The sequence below is a fragment of the Choloepus didactylus genome, chromosome 7 (assembly GCF_015220235.1).
Source record: "Choloepus didactylus isolate mChoDid1 chromosome 7, mChoDid1.pri, whole genome shotgun sequence".
Lineage (NCBI taxonomy): Eukaryota > Metazoa > Chordata > Mammalia > Pilosa > Megalonychidae > Choloepus > Choloepus didactylus.
The window spans coordinates 39370376-39389694 of NC_051313.1; the positions used below are offsets into that span (position 1 = coordinate 39370376).

The following is a 19319-nucleotide window of genomic DNA, read 5'->3' on the forward strand; positions in this document are numbered from 1 at the left end:
AAAACACCCACAATGAGATACCAGTTCACAACCAGTAGGACGGCTATTATTAAAAAAACAGAAATAAGTGTTGGCAAGGATACGGAGAAATTGGAACTCTTATGCTTCGTTGGTGAGAATGTAAAAAATTTGGTGGTTCCTCAAAAAGTTAAACATAGAATTACCATATGTACCAGAAATTCCTCACTCAGGTATACGCCCCAAAGAATTGAAAGCAGAGACTCAAACAGATACTTAAACACTGATATACATAATAGCATTAATCATAATAGCCAAAGGTAGAAGCAACCTAAGTGTCCATCAACAGACGAATGAACAAAACGTGATTTATATAAAAAATGGAATACTACTCAGCCATAGAAACAAAATTCTGATATGTGCTCCAAAATGGAAAAACTTTGAAAGCATGCTAATTCAAATAGGCCAAACCCAAAAGGACAAATATATGAAATATCCAGAATAAGCAAATCCATAGGGGCTGGACAGTTATTGCTTAATGGATAGAGTTTCTGTCATGGGGGATGAAAAAGTTTTAGTAATGAAAGATGGTGATGGTGTCACAGCATTGTAAAAGTAATTAATACCCCTGAATTGTACATTTGAAATGGTTAAATATATATATATATATATAAAAGCAATCTAGGGCAAAGTATATAAAAATTCAAAAGGGCAACAAAAAGTATGACATAAGCTTGTAAGAATGTGCAAGAAAATCTCAATAAATTACCTAAACTTGAGAAAATGCTACTGAGCATCAGAAGAAGGGCCTCATGGATGTCAGAAAGGAGGTGAAAAGGGAACATCAAGGACTGCGGCTTGGAGAAGACAGCAAATATAAAGGAAAGGCTGAACCTCTCAAACCCTATGTAACCCATCTTCTCTGTCAAGGAGGTATACAAGCAGGAAAGAGGAAAAAGAAGCAAAAGATTCAGAAAGAAGCTTGTTTTTCTTAAATTAAAAAAGGACACCAGGACGCTTTAAATCTTTGGACAAGTTAAATCACTTTCCAAAGTTATAAAAGAGTGAACAAATATGATCACGGAATACTAAATATTAGTAACCTTTGAAATATCATGGCAAACGATAATGCCACCATTTCACAAAAGGGAGAAAAGGTGGATTAAAGACAGGTAAGTTTGAATTCTATATTTTATGCATGATTATTCTATAAACCCACAACTTCTCTAATAAAAAAATTTTTTAATAATAGAAAAATAAGTTTGAAATCGATTCCAGACAAGGGCAATTAACTCTACATTTGATTTTGAGACGGTATCTTGCAAACAACAAGAAAGTATGCAGTAATCACTAGGAACTAGCATAGTTAAAAGCATAAGGTATCTATAAAATAGTCTTAAAAGGTTGTTATGAGAATGGAACAATATATGTCAAGTACCCAGTACATGCCTGGCACCTATACTGATAATGATGAAATAGAAGGAATTTGGGAAGTTGTTGGGGGTTTACTAGAAAAGAAACTAGATCTGAAACTTGAAAGAATTGTAGACACTGGATAAACAGAAAAAGAGACCAGGAAAGCAAAAAGGAATATACATATTTTCAGTAAACCATTTTTTTCATGGAAGGGGAAATCAGGAAGGAAAATTTTATTGGGGTTACACTATGAAAGGCCTTTATATCAGACTAAGAAAAACTAATGGTGGTGGGCAATAAAGGTAACAATTTTGAACTTTAACTTTATAATTTTCTAAATTTAATTTAATGGTGCTAATAATCATCAGTGACGGGTGCAAACATTTCATAAAGTGTAATACGGTTGTAATAAGGTTTTATAAAATATAATAGATTGAATAAAGGTGGTAAGTCTGAATCCTGTTATTTTATGCATGATTGTTCTGTAAACCCACAATTTCTCTAATAAAATTTTAATTAAAAAGAAAAAAAAGATTGGTAGTTTGAAATCAATCCCAGACAAATTACTATAGCATCAACAAATAATAATCATCTATAGAATACAGCAATCCCTTTAACTCTACCAGGCATAGTTAAGGATCTTCCTGCTGCTAGTGGGGTGGGGGGAATAATGAGAAAGAAAGAAAAAAAAAAAGAGACATAAAAAGAAAAGATAAAGAAAAGTTGTACATCTAGGGTGAAGTGGCAGTGACAGCTTTAGATTGCTTACCTGACTCTTCTGTAGATAATGATTAAAATACTTACCAATAAGAAGATTTTTTAGTCGCCTATAGTCTTCAGTCACATCAAAATCATCACCAGCAAATACTAACATAGGTTTTGTTCCCTCAGGACATTTACTGTTCTATGAAATGAAAAAAATTCAACTATATTATCAGCAAATTCTGAACTGTTTATTCATTGATTTTAAAGCAGTCAATACTTACAAACAGTAATTCATCTTCAGATTTTTTTAACTGTCCTAAAATTGTGTTTGTGAATACTGATTTTCAAAAACAGTTGGGATTTTTTAAGCTTCCAGATTTTTATACTAAAAATAATTCTTTCCATTCTGAACTTGCCAGAATCCCAGAATCAAAATAAACTTAATTTTAGTAACTGTGAATTATATGTACCACTGAACCTTTCCACTGTATCACATAAAAAGTAATTAACGAAGGCTAAACTAAATTACCAGCTAGACATTCACACAGGAAACAAAATAATTTTATATAAGCTATAGAAAGTATGAGCTAATCCTCACTCAGTAGGGGTAAAGCTCTTATTATAAAAAATACTTTGACCTGTTCTAGATTTTCTATACCAACAAAAATGAATAAGAAGAGGATTTAGAAGCCATCAAAATGAAAGAAGGAAAAAACCAAATAGAAAAAAAATTCTTTAACTGAAGATAAATGGAAGAAGGCAAATGGTTGTTGACCTGAACTTCCCATTGATTCTAATACTTTCGCTGTGTTATCAATCAGGGATTATCCATACCCAAAAAACAAAACAAAATGAAAACAAAAAACAGGACAAAAAAAAAAACAAAACAAATTCATGTCCCCTGAGACCAGAGATCACCTATTGCCTCCCTGCTCACCATGACCACTCTTGCTGTCATTCACTGACTGCAAACCCTGAACCTTAACTGCCTATACTTAGGAAACGTACTTAAGATCTGTCTGGTTGAGGACCTGAATGGATGGACCTTCCAGCCCCACCAAACCTCTTGCTGCTGCCGTAGGATGATGGGGGCTATTTAGGTACACAATAGGTAAAACAAGGTCAAGCCAAACATCAACTACAACTCTTGGGTTTCAAACCATCCTGACTATAATGCATAATAATAAGAAATATATTTTAAATCATGACCCAATATATATGTCATAAGAATATAATTAAACAAAAGTTATATGAAACAATACTTAACAAAAGAGCACTGATATTTTCTACTCTATTCCATTTAAAAAAAAAACTAATTAAAACCAGTTTGAAAACCCTGAACTAGAAGAAGAGACTACAGTAGATAAGCTTTACTTGAAAAGTCTCAATAGTTGCAATGTATTTTCCTTTATGCAAAAGAAAATCAACTTGACTTAAAATTTTAAAAAAATTTTGTTCAGAAAGGCTTATTTTATGCAGAATAATCATCCCTACAAGTTTGCCCATCTTTGAAAACACGCTCCTAGAACACTCAACTTTTGGGGAGGGTTAACTACCTGTTAAATATTCTTATTTCACTTGCTGAAGAATTAACAGAAGAGGCTTGTAAAAAAAGAAATACCTGGTGAAGATGTCTTAAAAATGCAGAGGTAGTTAAGTAGTGATAAGATCAAGCAGAAGTAAATACAAAAGGAAAATGTAACAAAACATGCAACTACAAAGCAAACTAAAAAGAAGTTGGTAACCAAATAACAGGGCAAAAAGCAAAGAACAGCTTAATACTCTGAGTATATGCAGGGATTGCCAACATAAGCATATTTTTTCATCAACTAACAGTTACATAGACATTCCATGAGTAAAAATTTAGTATAGTTTTTCCTTCCACATTGCGAGAGTGAGGGGCACAGAGCCTCTGCAATGTGGAAAATCCGTGTAAAAAATTTTTTTCCCAGGGTTTCAGGAAACTCTCCAGCTGCCTCTTGATCTGGAGAAGCTGCCCCTCCTCATTGCATAGGCTAAATCTTTTTTTTTAATTTTCAAACCAGCCTTTGCTGGCCTGAAAATTCATAGGAGCAGACCCTTCCCTTTCATTTTCCTTTAGGGCATCATATAAGAACTCAGTCCTTTCTCTTAGGATGCCAGAGTCTACTGGAATGCCTTTTATTTATTTATTTATTTATTTATTTTTATTCTGAAATAAATTCAAAGTTACATGAATAGTTGCAAAAGCAATACTAGCCCCATACACAGAATTCCATCATACCCTGACCCCCCTCCCCCGATAGCGCAATCCACCAACTTTAACATGCTGTCACATCACTACTTCTTTCCCTCCCTATCTATCATCCATCATATATTTCTGTCTTCTGATTATATGAGAGTTAGCTGCACACATCCTTGAACATACACTATAATTCACGTATGTACTTCCCATGAACAAGAACATTCTTTTATGTAATTCCATTAAGCACAGCTAAGAAGTATAAGAGATTCAACAATGATACAATGCTTACATTCTATATTTCCTTTTCTTTATGTCTCAACTGTGTCCCTTCGAGCCACCTGTCCTCCACCCTCCAATCCCATCCAAGTTCATCCTTAGCATTCAATTGTCATCTAGTTAGACTGTCTTTTTTTTTTTTTTTCTTTTTTCAATTGTGGAAACATATATACAGCCTAAATCTTCCCATTCCACCCCCTCCCTAGCATTCCATTAGTGGGATTAATCACATTTAGACTGCTGTAATGCTATCACCTTCCCACCATCCATTACTAGAAATTTCCCTTCACCTCAAACAGCAACCTTACACTCCTTTCTTAACTTCCCATTGCCCTTTCCCCCATCTCTCTTAACCCAAACTCTACTTTTCATCTCTATGGTTATATTCTCTGATAATTTTTGTGTTTACTGTGGGGATTAAAATTAACCTCTTAAATCCATATCAATCTTGTTTTTCTTTGATACCACCTTCACTTCAATAGGGCACATAAACTATGTTCCTATACTCCTTCATTCCCCCACCTTTATATAGTTGTCTAAAATTACATATTTTACATTGAGTTCAAAACCACTGATTCGTCCTTAGAGCTTGTGTATTTTATATGATGTAGGAAGTAACTAGCAGAATCACAGTTCAAAAATTATTGACTTCTATTTGTATTCCATTGTGGTTGGAGAATGTGCTTTGAGTATATTCAATTTTTTTTAAAAATTTCTTGAGGCTTGTTTTATGTCCCAGCTTATGGTCCCTTCTGTGATCACTAGAGAAAAGTGAGTGTCCTGGTGATTTGGGATGTAAGGTACTATATATGCCTGTTAAGATTCTCTATATCTCTTTCTCCTTTCTTTGTCTCTCTGTTGGTAGGGCTTCCTTTAGAATCTGAAGTAGGGCAGGTCTTTTATTGGCAAACTCTCTCAGCATTTGTTTGTCTGTGAAAAATTTAAGCTCTCCATTGAATTTGAAGGAGAGTTTTGCTGGATAAAGTATTCTTGGTTGGAAATTTTTCTCTCTCAGAATTTTAAATATGTCATGCCACTGCCTTCTTGCCTCCATAGTGGCCACTGAGTAGTCACTACTTAGTCTTATATTGTTTCCTTTGTATGTGGTGAATTGCTTTTCTCTTGCTGCTTTCAGAACTTGCTCCTTCTCTTCAGTATTTGAGAGTCTGATCAGAATATGTCTTGGGGTGGGTTTATTTGGATTTATTCTATTTGGAGTTTGCTGGGCATTTATGCTTTGTGTGTTTATATTGTGTAGACGGTTGGGGAAGTTTTCCCCAACAATTTCTTTGAATACTCTTTCTAGACCTTTACCCTTGTCTTCCCCTTCTGGGACACCAATGAGTTTTAAGTTTGAACGTTTTGTTTTATCTATTGTATCCCTGAGATCCATTGCGATTTTTTCAATTTTTTCTCCATTATTTCTTTTGTTCTTTCATTTTCTGTTCTGTGGATTTCTAGGACACTGAGATGTTGTTCAGCTTCCTCTAGTCGTGTATTGTGAATATCCAGAGTCTTTTTAATTTGGCCAACAGTTTCTTTTATTTCCATAAGATCTTCTATTTCTTTATTTACTCTTGCAATGTCTTCTTTATGCTCTTCTAGGGTCTTTTTTATGGCACTTATATCCTGGGCCATGGTCCTCTTGATGTCCTTTAAATCCTTTGCCATGTTTTCGTTCTTTGATTGTAGTTCTTTAATTAATTTTGTGATGTATAACGTTTCTTCCAAAATCTTGATTTGTGTGTTTGGAGCTGGATTCTCCATATCATCTGGTTTTATCATATGCGTTAAGATTTTCTGTTGTTTTTGGCCTCTTGGCATTTGTTTTGCTTGATAGGGTTCTTTCAAGTTGTATCAAAAAAAAAAGGATATTGATCTAATTTTTCAGAGACACAGTTTGGTGATGTACACTTTCTCTAACTAACCAGCAGATGGCATCTGTGAGCCACCTATATCCCTCCAGTCAGTTCTCAACCTTTTTCCTCGTGTAGTGTGGGGAAATGATTCTTGCGTGTTCAGTTGGAGAGCTCAGCCTGGGCGCGCCGCTGGAGTCGCCCGCCCTGAATGTGGGGCGCGCGCATGGGTGGCCAGGGAGGAAGGGCAGCTCTCTCTCGGTGTCCCATAAACCACCGGACTTGGCATAGCGCCCCTGGGTTCTCCGAGTGGATCCCCCCTCCCAGCCGCGATCCTCCCTCAGCCAAGGGGGATGCTGTGCTATGTCATCCGTGTGCGCCGTCCCTCTAGGGAAGCCCTGGGCCGCTTGGCTGTGCCACGGGGCTCTCAGCTCGTTTCAGAATGCAGAATGTGTGAGGCTGTCTTTACTGCAACGCCTTGTGGGCTGAGAGCAGCTGAGGTTTTCTCCACAGAGAGAGTGAGAGACAGAATATTTCCCCCGATTCTCCCAAGGTCAGTTGTCACCAAAAGCCTCTCTCTGCTTGTTGAGGATTCGCTGTCTGTATTGAGCAATTAATACTAAAACCTCACTTGGAGCTGGGCTGAGAAAGTGCACGGCGCGGCTTCCATGAGGGAGGGGCTCCCGGCTCTGGGTTCTTGGCTCTCAGCGCGGGTCCACAGTTTTACTTACAGATTTTATGCTGTGATCTCAGGCATTCCTCCCAATTCATGTCGGTGGATGTTGAGTGTACTGTCACGTTTGTCTCCCCGCTACCATTCCAGGTTATTTACTGTTTTTTTGTTCATTTATGAATTGTGCTGGGGGAGACTAAGTCTTCCACTTCTTTCTATGCCACCATCTTCCCAGAATCCTCTGGAATGCCTTTTTAAAAACAATCCTGCACCCACAAGAATGCTGCACTTTCTACAAGAGATAGATGCGGATCACGTGGTTTATGCAAATGCTTTGTGGTTGGTGTAGCTGCAGGAATGGCTTTGTGGGTTTCCTTCTCTTTTTTCTTGATATGCCTTACAGTCAACTCATTAACATCGTAACAGCAGCCGACCTCAGCAGCCATTTTGCCTGAAGGAAGTATATCTAACAATTCTTTTTCCTTCAAGTTTATTACTTTGCTGTGTTTCTTGGGAGCACTTTCCAAACTACTAGGAACATTATGCTTGGGATCCATGATTTTAATAAGAGTTTATGGCGTTTAAACAACACAAAACACGAAAAACTCGAGATGCAAAGATCACTGTGAGATCACTATGAGATGTCACCTGAGAGATTGCCATAAACACATCTGGCATCCCCAAAGCAATGCATACAACTGCAATTCATTTACTACAAATTTAATTTTAAGAAAAAAAATGGTGTAGCTGTTCATTTATGTTATTAAACAATAAAATACATACTGTAAGGTAATATACATAACATGCATTCTATGCATTTATGAGATGAGTTACTAAGCTTGTTAAGATATCTCTACATTTCTAGCCTTTGTATGTCATCTGCGGCTTCCGCAAAACTCCCCCCATATTCCCATTTAATTTCTTACGCCAAACCGTGATATACCAAAACAGTGATGGGAAAAGTTGCAATGTGAAGGGATGTCTGTATTCTATTTAAATGGTTCTTGTTAAGAATGAGAATAGACTACCAATATTGGTTTTGTGGTCCAGTTTAGAGGCTACACAGTGGCTGAAATACTTCTTGCTTTGGAAATGAAACAGACAGGGCGGGGGTTAGGTTGCGTGCAATTAATTAGGCTGGTGACTGATTGAGCAGCAGGGGTAAAGATGAAACGAGGACTGCTCATCTCCAGTAATTCATGCACGGGCCCAGGAGAAAATGTAGAAAATGTAACAATGTGATGGCTTCCCCTGTTACCAAGCATCACAATTTAAGCATTATACAACACATCTTTCTAATACATTATCTTCACTGATAAGCATTTTCACATATATTATCTCATTTGATGTCGTTATATCTGTTTTACACTTGACTGCAATTGAAGGTCAGGGAAGTAACTGATGTGTGAAGTCACAAATGTCACCTAAATGGCCAAAAAAAAGGTCTTAAATCCAAGTGCTGTGTTGTTAAATGCAAACTCAGGCCACTGTTCTTGCCTGTATCTGAGCTGGCTGCAATGGTTGACTGAGGGGGGATCAAGTAAGAGCCTTTTTCCAAACCCAACAGATAAGGATACGGATTTAGTTTAGGAATTCTATCAAACCTGGGTAGTCCTCTTGCAGGGGAAAGTAGAAAAAGCAGTGATTACATATTTGCTACAATTCTTTCAACTATACTATAGGGCAATAAACTGAGAACAGTTACATAACTTTCTATCACAAATTTCGATTATTTTACTCTCAAAGCCCATGAGTCCTACAGGCCACCAATGTTATCCATCTGGGCCTCGATTTCCACATCCATAAAATACGGGAAATAAATTCAGTGTTTTATAATATGGTGGCTGTGAGATCTGAGACAATTTATTTGATGAAATAAATGAAGCCAGAAGCAGAATTCTGAGAAAGCAGGAGTCCAATATGGACCCAGGAGCTGAGTTAACAGTCTTTTTTGCCTTTTTATTTATTACAATTTCATAATGCTAGTCAAGCAAAGGAGACAGGAAAATGCATCTCCCCAAAGCAGAAATGAACTAGCAATTGGTGGCTAGCAGTCAAAATACTAAAGAATTGCCAATAACTTCCCAAGTTTAGAACAGAGCTCACTTTTAAAATTCTACTGATATTTCTGAGGTTCCACAAAATAAGTGCTGTGGCAATCCAGAGGGAGAGATAAGCATTTCAACTGTAGGCCTAGACTGTTAAGAGTTAGTAACCCCAGTCTGAAGTCAAATTGTCAGAAGAGCCACATTTGTTACATGCCATAAATACATTCCTCTTTTCAAATTACTGAGGTAAAATGAAATCATGTTTTTATCTTAGCACACACCAGAAAAAAACCACAAAGTTCTCTCTTATTTCATCTACAAAGCTGCAACAGTACTGTTCACCACAGGATGTCACTATTGCCCAAGAACAACATGTAAAAAAAGCCTTTTTATGGTTGGTATCTTACCTTAATATCTTTCAGAGAAATGAATTTCTCGATACCCAATTCAATCATATCCAGCACATGGTAGTCATACATACGACCTAAAAGGAAAACACATATTCTTGTAACTATTTCTCCTAAACAGTCTCATATGTACCATTTATCTGCACATCCAAAATGGCCAATGATTCCCGGTATCTGCCTCTTTTCTTTCTCTTTATACCTCCAAATATCCCACCTTTTTCTTAAGTTTTCAACTCTACCTAAGATAGAGTTCTAGGATCTTAGAAATCGTTTAGTCCTACTCCCTTATTTCATAGGATAAAGGATTTGCCTAAGTCAGTGAGCAGGTAGAGCAAGTCTCAATACTCCCAGACCAGGGTATTTTTCAAATGCATTTATTCAACAGGTATTTTAGTGAAGGATTAATTTCTGTGGACAGATACACTGTTTCATTTATTATTTATTTATTTAGGCACTCTGGTGGCTTTTTTTAAAATACATTTTTTAAAAATTTAATTTTATTGAGACTGTTCACATACCATACAATTATCCAAAGATCCAAAGTGTGCAATCAGTTGCTCCCACTACCATCATACAGCTGTGCATCCAACACAATTAATTTTTTTTTCAATTTTTAGAACATTCTCATTACTCCAGAAAAGAAATAAAGACAAGAAAAGGAAACTCAAATCCTCCCATACCCCTAACCAACCCCCTCCATTACTGACTCATAGTATTGATACATTTGTTACCAAATGTAGTATATAGTTTGCAATACGCATATATTTTTTCCTATATGCCCTTCTATTATTAACTTCTAGTTATAGTGTCATACATTTGTTCTAGTTCATGAAAGAGATTTCTAATATTTGTACTGTTAATTGCGGACATTGCCCACCACAAAATTCCCTGTTTTATACATTCCCATCTTTTAACTTCTAACTTTCCTTCTGGTGGCATACGGACTCCGAGCTTCCCCTTTCCACCACATTCATACACCATTCAGCACTGTTAGTCATTCTCACAATGTGCTACCATCACCTCTGTCCATTTCCAAACACTGAAGTTCAACCTAGTTGAACGTTCTGCTCATAATAAGCAACCGCTCCCCATTCTATAGCCTCATTCTATATCCTGGTAACTTATATTTCATGTCTGTAAGTGTACATATTATAATTAGTTCACATTAGTGAGACCCTATATTTGTCCTTATGTGCTTGACTTATTTCACTCAAAATAGTGCCATCAAGGTTTCTTCATCAACCCGGTTTTTTTAAAACAGTTTTGTTCACACATCACACATTCCGTCCTAAGTAAACAATCGATGCTCCCTGTATAGTCACTTATTTATGCATTCCCCACCATCACCACTATTTACATAAGGACATCTCAATTCTTCCACAAAGGAGGAGGAAGAGTCGAAGAAGGTAGAGAGACAAAAGAAAAAAGAAAAACAAAACAAAACATGACAGCTAGGAAGCAACAAAAGGAAAGACAGAGACAACATCACCAATGCCAAGAGTCCCATACCCCTCCCTTATGTCCCCCCTTACATGCATTTAATTTTGGTACATTGCCTTTGTTAAATTAAAGGAAGCATAATACAATATTTCTGTTAACTACAGTCTCTAGTTTTCATTGCCTGTATTTTCCCCCAATACCACCCTATTTTTAACACCTTGCAGGGCTGACATTCATTTGTTCTCCCTTGTGTAAAAACATACTTGTACATTTTATCACAATTGTTGAGCACTATAGGTTTCCCTGAGATATACAGTCCCAGTCTTTACTTTTCCTCTTTCCTTCTGGTGTCCCATATGCTCCTAACCTTCCTCTTTCAACCATATTCATAGTTATCTTTATTCAGTATACTTATATTGCTGTGCTAACATCATCCAAAATTGTGTTCCAAACCTCTCATTCTTGTCTTTTCTATTTGTAGGGCTCCCTTTAGTATCCTGTTCACAAACTGTCATTGTTTGTCAGAGAATATTTTGAACTCTCCCTCATATTTGAAGGACAGTTTTGCCAGGCATAGGATTCTTGGTTGGTGGTTTTTCTCTTTCAGTACCTTAAATACATCACACCACTTCCTTCTTGCCTCCATGGTTTCTATTGAGAAATCTGCACATAGTCTTATCAAGCTTCCTCTGTATGTGATGGATCGCTTTTCTCTTGCTGCTTTCAGGATTCTCTCTTTGTCTTTGGCATTTGATAATCTGCTTATTAAGTGTCTTGGCATAGGCCTATTCAGATCTACTGTGTTTGGGGTATGATGTGCTTCTTGGATCTGTAATTTTATGTCTTTCATAAGAGATGGGAAATTTTCATTGTTAATTTCCTCTATTATTGCTTCTGCCCCTTTTCCCTTCTTTTCTTCTGGGACAACATGACACATATATTCATGCATTTCATGTTGTCATTCAATTCCCTGAGACGTTGCTCATATTTTTCCATTCTTTTCCCTATCTGTTCTTTTGTGTGTAGGATTTCAGGTATCTTGTTCTTCAGTTCCTGAGTGTTTTCCTCTGCCTCTTGAGATCTGCTGTTGTATGTCTCCATTGTGTCTTTCATTTTTTGTTCTGCCTTTCATTTCCATAGATTCTGCCTTTCTTTTTTCAAACTTTGAATTTCTACCTTATGTTCCCCCATTATTTTCATTATAAACTTCATCTCTTTCGCCAAATCTTCCCTAAACTTGTTGAATTGATTTAGCATCAGTTGTTTCAATTCCTGTATCTCAGTTGAAGTGTAAGTCTGTTTCTTTAACTGCGCCGTACTTCGTTTTTCTTAGTGTAGATTGTAATTTTCTGTTGTCTAGACATCTGGTTTCCTTGGTTATCCCAATCACGTTTTCCCAGACCAGAATGGACTCAGATCTCAGAAGTGGGCAATATTCAGTATCAGGTTTCCCTGAGGGTGTGTCTTAGAAGACTGACACACCCTGTGAGGCCTCTAGCTGCTGTGCAGGTGGCATGTCAGCCTGTTGCTCAGCTGGTGTAAGGATGTGTGGCTTCCTTAGCTTCTGTTTTAGCTATTTTCCCCCAGGCTCTGGGGTCTGGTTCTGAAGGGAAAGCCTGGTAGTAGAGCTGGGCACCACCTCCTTCCTCTTAGAGAAGACACACCCCTTAGGGAGTTATCATCAGCATTTAAATAGGTTCTTTGTCTCTCTGACTCTGCTATCTCCACCCTTGCCTGGGTCAGAGCAGTGTGAACTGAAAATGGCTGAGGTTTTCTCCACCGAGCCGCTCAGGTTGAGAGAGAGAAAAAGGGACAGAAAGCCCCCTTTCAGAGCCAGTCCATGAGCCCCCAATTTCACTTGTCGGCCAGAGGTTAACACCTGGTCTTCTGGGCTCCCCCTCCCGGGACAGATAGGTCTTCTGGTTCTTTAAGGTCAGTCGCCACTAAAAACCTCTGTCTGCTTGTTGGGGTTTTGTAGCTTGTATTGAGCAGTCCACTTTTGTTAATTAAGACCCCAGATGGAGCTGGACTGAGGTATATTCACTTGTTCAGTGGGTGTGGCTTTCTACCACAGCAAGGTTTTGCCGTTTGGCCTGCTGCTGGCGGAGGAGGCTCCCGGCACATTTCCGCAGCTTTTACTTACAGATTTTATGATGCGATCTCAGGCATTCCTCCCAGTCCAGGTTGGCGTACGACAATGACAGTCATGGTTGTCCTCCAGCAGTTATTTCAGATTATTTACTAGTTGTTCCAGGGGGACTAACTAATTTCCACTCCTCTCTATGCTGCCATCTTGCCACCTCTCCCTTAATACATTTTTTATTGTGAAATTTAATGTATACACATAACAGTGATAACTTTCAAAGTATGATTTAACACGTAGTTAGAGAGCAAATTTCAAAGAATGTTATGGGTTACAGTTTTATAATTTCAGTTATTTACTTATTATGAAATACAACATAGACACAGAAAGGTGATTACTTTCAAAGAACAATTTAACAAGTAGCTAAATAGGTAATTTTAAAGAATGTTATGGGTTACAGTTCCAGTTTTAGTTATCTCCTTACTGTGAAATATAAGCTATACACAGAAAGGGGATAACTTTCAAAGCACAATTTAATAAGGAGCTATAGAGCAAATTTCAAAGAATGTTACAGGTTACAGTTCCACCATTTCAGTTATTTCCTTCTAGCTATTCTAATACCCTAGCATCTAAAAAAATATATTTATATAAAGATATAATATTCGTAATCCTTTGTTAAACCCTATTTTGTCTGTTGTTACCCCTTCCTCTTGTTTAATCACTTTCTTGATCTTCAGGGGTGTCTAGGCAGTGACCATCCTAACCTGTTATATTGAAAAGGGGTGTCGACATTATGGGAAAGGGGGCTGCATCTCTTTGTTCTTAAAGAGGCTATTGCCTCTGGGTTTTAGGCCTTGTCTGGCATAGGAACACTGGTTTCTGAAAGATAAACTCAGTGAGTAAAACTTTATAGACTCTCATATAGGGACTTAGGTATCTTGGGACTACTGTTGGTTACGGCTTTTTTATTTTTAACTTCAAGTCCTGACTCATCGGTTTTACTGATGGAACTCTGATCACTAACATTCTAAAATCGAACATATATGAACATCCTAGTTAAGTAAATAACAGGATTATTATTAATTCTCTATTTGTTAAAAAGAGTCCTACAGCTTTAGGACCACAGCTTCAGGCATGGCTGGAGAGATGGAGAAGCCAGCCTGGTGGTCCCTTTGGATGCCAGTGAGCTCCTACCTTGGCCACCAGCCCTACCGCTGGGCTCTGGCCTCCAATAAGGACTAGCTGCAGAGATATCTGAGGAGGGAATGGCACTGTGCTCGAGATTTACCAAACATGGCAAGCCTACTTGACTTGCATAGTAGTGAATTACCCCATTAAAAAACAGTTACAATACAGTAAAGTTCAAATCCAGGAGCAGAATTACAGGATAATTGAGGACAAAGATTGGTGGCCTCACCCGTGGCACTTGGTCAGGTCACATTTTAGCTCTGCCCGATTTTATCTCCCCAGGCAGTAGCCTGCTGGGCAGGTGGTTCCAGGTCAGACCCTGGCTGCCTATCATAGGTGATGGTGGGGCCTGAAACTCCACCAGTGAGCACACGGGCTTTTTTTGTCAATGGGTATGCCATCCCCCCAGCCAGGCACCAGGCATTCAGCTAACAAGGAATTGTAGATAAACTGTGGACAAAGTCCCACAGGGCTCGCCTGCAGGTGTTGCTAAAGCACACACCTCCCTCTCCTTAATGCCATGGGGTAGGCTTTCTTCAAATCACACTGAATGCTTCTCAGAGCCCCCCAGCCCACCCCTGTGCCAAACCAGAGACTGAGGACAGTGGCTAAGAGAATACTGGTCTATGGGAGTTAGACTCTGCTTCCACCTGTGACCAAACAATGGCTGTGGGCCAGCCCCTCCCTAAAGGTAGAGCTGGCTGTGCTGATGATGGCTGCCCCTCAGCCCTTGAGTCCCTTGCTAACATCACTGTGAACTGCTTGCAAGAAAAGAAACAGCATTCACTTCTTCTGCATTTCAATCTGCTCAAAACAATAGTTGTATTTTTTTATAAGGTTTCCCAGAATGGTCTTATGTCAAAAAGTTTTCTTCACCAATATAAAGCAGGAAAATTATACAAGTAGTAAAAATATTTGGAGAGTATTTCTCAAAGAGAAATAAATCCTCAGCGGCTGGCTTGGGGAAGAGGACAAGGAGCTAGGATGGAGTTTGCTGTGCAAAGTCCAGCTCACATTCCTCCCAGCCTCTGGGTATGGCACTTGGTCAAGTACAAACTATGCTTAATGGCTTTGAAGTACATGACAAGTAGCGAGATTCAGGGGAGGAGACGGTGATTGTGATGATGCCCCAGAAGGGATCCCTGCATGCCACAGCCACACTGTGGCCCAGCTAGGGGGCAGCACCTCTGGACTGGCCACTGCCAACTGACCCTACACAGAATTATCTTTTGAAAATGAAACAACTATAATTAATCACGCTTAAATAAAGGTGCAAGCTGGGCTGGGGGCTGGGGTGGGGTGGCTTGGTGGGTAGTTTTGAACTCAAGAGTTCAATTCTACAATATCTAGAAATGATACTGTGAATGCAAACCAGTTCAACTCCTGGGGTCCCAGCTGTGCCTGGGGCACAAGTGGCTGCCTCAGTGCACAAAACCCAGGTTTCTACTTCTACCAACTTATGATTCTAAAACCAAACGGACCATCTGGTCCAGGGAACCAGAGCCCTAGGCCAAGCAGCCTGCCTGGACAAACCCTGGCAAGAGGCAGACTGAGAGAGTCTCAGAAAGGCCAAGGTGGGCCATTCACTGGAGGATGAAGCCCAGCTGGTGTGGAGGCAGCCGGGGAGGAGGCCTCTGCGGGAGAGCTGGTGGGTACCCAGTGACACAAACTATGCAGAGAAGCCCTGCCATGAGGGGAGGCCAGTGGATGGGGGGTCCACACGGGGTGGCAGAGGTGGGCACTGCAATCCTGGGTATGGCAGGCCCCGTCCTGAGCCTATGGTGGCTGTAAATGGGGTAGCTAATCATCCTGCAGGCACCAGGGGTGGGGAGGGAGGAATGGGCCAAGATGCAACTGAGGGGAGCCCACTGGCCTTGGGAGCAGGCTAGAGAAGGGCAGCAGCAGGCAATAGCTCAGGCATCCTAAGTGGCAGCTGGGCTGGGACCTGCAGAAGTCTCTGCATCTTTATCACCATCTCTTGGAATTTCTCGGTTTTACTCTTCGCATATGGGCCAGTTCCCATTTACTTTGATAGAAATCGAAGACGGAGTCTCAAGGAAGGTCTCCACCAACAAACTTCTCCTCCTTGTTTTCCAGGTCTTCCTCAATCTTGACCCCTTCCGCTTGAAGAAGTGCTAACATGGTCTCCAAAGCAGCACAGCTGCACTGTTTATCTAATTGTCTTCTTTATCTGATAGGCTTCAAAGAGACTCTGTAGCTCCTGGTATTTGGGGGTCAAACTGGCTTTCAGAATGTCCAGCTGTGGCTGGTACAAAAGGTTTTCTTCTGTCAGGCTCCAGTTGCTGGTGTCATTTCTTTGTTCAGCTGAACATTCTGCGTCTCCTCCATCTTCTGTACCATCTCTGCCAACTGCCCCTCATCCTCCAATTGCTCACTGAGCTGCACCGGACAAAGCGGGGCAAACCGGGCTTCGCCCATGGCACCTGCCATCCCTGCATCTGGGCTGCTGCCACCCCCACGTCTCGGCTGCTGCCACTGCTCAGGCCACCTGCTTTATTTTTTTATAACTCTAATACTAATTTAGGATTTACACAGACATTTTGTACTAGAAAAATATCCCATAACTTGACGTAGCATAACATTTATATGCCCCATTCTTCACCTGAAGATTGCTAACTAAGAAAAATTTTAGCCAATGTCACCAAAAAGTAGTCAGTACTGACTGCTCCTGAAATCTTCAACACTATCAGTTAATGAGTCACAGAGCCGACTCTATGATTAATAAAAAACACTAAAGAGTAAATGGTACTTACCTATTACTAGATTATGTGGCCGCTTCTTATTATGGGAACCAAACATGAATAGAGAACAATCTGACTTCTTTGAAAAGAATTCCTACAAAACCAAGGAAATTCCATTCAGTCAATACATAAATTTAAGAACTTTAAGAATCTTACCTCAGAACTAAAATCTCTTAAAAAGGAAAAGAATTATCAATTTTTTTCAGTGAGAGTTAATGAAGATTTAATGAACTAGCTAGGACTATATGGAGGAAAAGTACTTTATTTCTAGCTTTTTACTTCAAATTTTCTGATTCAGGGTACCGAGAAAAATGATGTAAGTTCAAAATTAAAAATACACAAAGTCTTAGGTGAATAAATAAAAATTAGACCATTTATTTTCAGTTATGCAGTTATTCTGGAATAGTATACCAAGTGTTTTATTTGTTTACAGGACATTACAGCTATTACAAATAGTGCATCTTAGCATGCATTTACAACACCCAAGAATATATATATTGGGCACCTAGATGAATTATCAATACGGTGTTTTGATGTTTATAGATTTCATGAGTTTACAATGCATTTTACTCCTTTTAATTACAAACTTCACCCATGCAGGAATCTTGCTCTAAAATTTCCACGCCACCCCAGATTTGACTTGTTCCATGTTCTATACCCAGCAAGGACTTAATGCCACCTATGACGCATCTATCCCTAACAGATACACTCTGTTTGGCTCTCAGAAGTACTGATTTCATTACAGATTTGAGAAGAGGGGAAACACAGTAATGGAGTTCCAATTCTAGAAAGCTCCTGAAAGCACTGATGCCTATTACTCTCTACATCCCACACACTCTGATTCAGTTTATTAAGGTTCAACATAAAAATTATAGTCAACATATCCTAGTCCAAAAATCAGCTGGAAAAGCTTCATAAGTTAATGATGAAAAATTAAAAGAAGAAATGAAGGAGCCATAATCCTCAACTATTTTTCATTGTTCATAAGATTCTCTAAGGTGTGGCCCCCTCATTTGGTTATCACTCATTCTAGCATCTAAGTGAAAGCAAATGGAGCAAACAACTACCATGTCCATTCTACTTGTGGAGGACAAAAAGTCAAAAAGTCCAAGAATTCTGGCTCTGCCACTAACTACTGGATTTGGTCAAATTAACCTTTCTGAGAAATAGTTTTATCATCTGAAAATCAGGGACAATAATACCACCTGCAAAAACCTGCAAGGGCCACAAGTGAAAGTAACTTGTACAGTGTCTGACACAAAGTAAGGGTTCAAAATTGTTTTTACATGTCCAAATCAAAGAGAATACTTTCCTAAAATGTGGTGTTTCTTGTTGTTGTTTTCATTTTGTTTTGTGTTTTTTTTTTTGTTTACCTTCTGGTATTATGACTAACACCCCCACCCCCAACCATCCCCAAAGTCTTTCATAAAATACCCTTCACACATTCTTATTATTCATCTTATCCCACTTTTCCATAAAATCTGCTTTTTCTTTGTTAGAATTCTAGAGCAGGAGTCAACTTTTCTGTAAAAGGCTAGACTGTAAATATCCTAGGCCTTTTATATCCCTTTTTTAACAACCTGTTAAAAATATAAAAACCATTCTCAGCTCATGGGTCTCATACATACAAAGTTTTGGCTTGCAGGCTATGTATTTGCCAACCCCTGTTCTAGAGTACTAAAGCACATTTTAAAGAACATGGTGGAAGAAATGAATGATAGAAGAGGATCATGAGGAGGAAATCAACCAGTTTTCCAACATAATCACTGTTTCTATAGCATTATGAGCTCTGGAGCTCTGAGATATACTATAGCCAATGAAATACCTGCTATCATTGGAGGTAGGAAAGCAAAGAGAGAGAATACCACAGATTCAAGCATAAGAAAAGCTGCCATATCAACACTGGATTGAAAAAGTAGAGTGCTGCAGATTTAAAACAACACTGCTACAGAGTGGTCACTCAACTAAGTGCATCATAGCACCACAAAACAAAACCAACTCTTGATTAAGTGGTGTATGAGATATAATTCTGGGATGAACGCTCTATTTTTGCATTCATGATCTCTTCAACAAATGGCTATGAAAAACATGAGACTGAAATGAAAGTAATTTTAATTAAAAAAATAAATTTTACTTTGCCAATATTTTTCTTAATGCAATTTTCATTGCAGTTGGTTGCCACATTAGAATAAGACTTTTGAGTTTATCTTCTAATTATTGAGATTCTATTCCAAAGTTCCTACTTTTAAATCTACTAAAAGAAACAAGCAATAGTGTTCCTAT

At 38.7% G+C, this 19319-nt stretch overlaps 1 protein-coding gene and 1 pseudogene across 2 annotated transcripts in view; both read right to left on the reverse strand.

The window, feature by feature from the left end:
- The window catches only part of RPF2 (ribosome production factor 2 homolog), a 53563-nt gene that overhangs the window by 23791 nt on the left and 10453 nt on the right, over window positions 1-19319 (reverse strand). For both annotated transcript variants that reach the window (XM_037844304.1, XM_037844305.1), the window contains 3 exons: window positions 17049-17130; window positions 9564-9640; window positions 2179-2278 (listed from right to left, as the gene is read on the reverse strand). In XM_037844304.1, coding sequence (XP_037700232.1) covers window positions 2179-2278; window positions 9564-9640; window positions 17049-17130 — 259 coding nt within the window. The remainder of the gene's footprint in view (window positions 1-2178; window positions 2279-9563; window positions 9641-17048; window positions 17131-19319) is intronic.
- LOC119540222 lies at window positions 15858-16725 on the reverse strand (annotated as a pseudogene).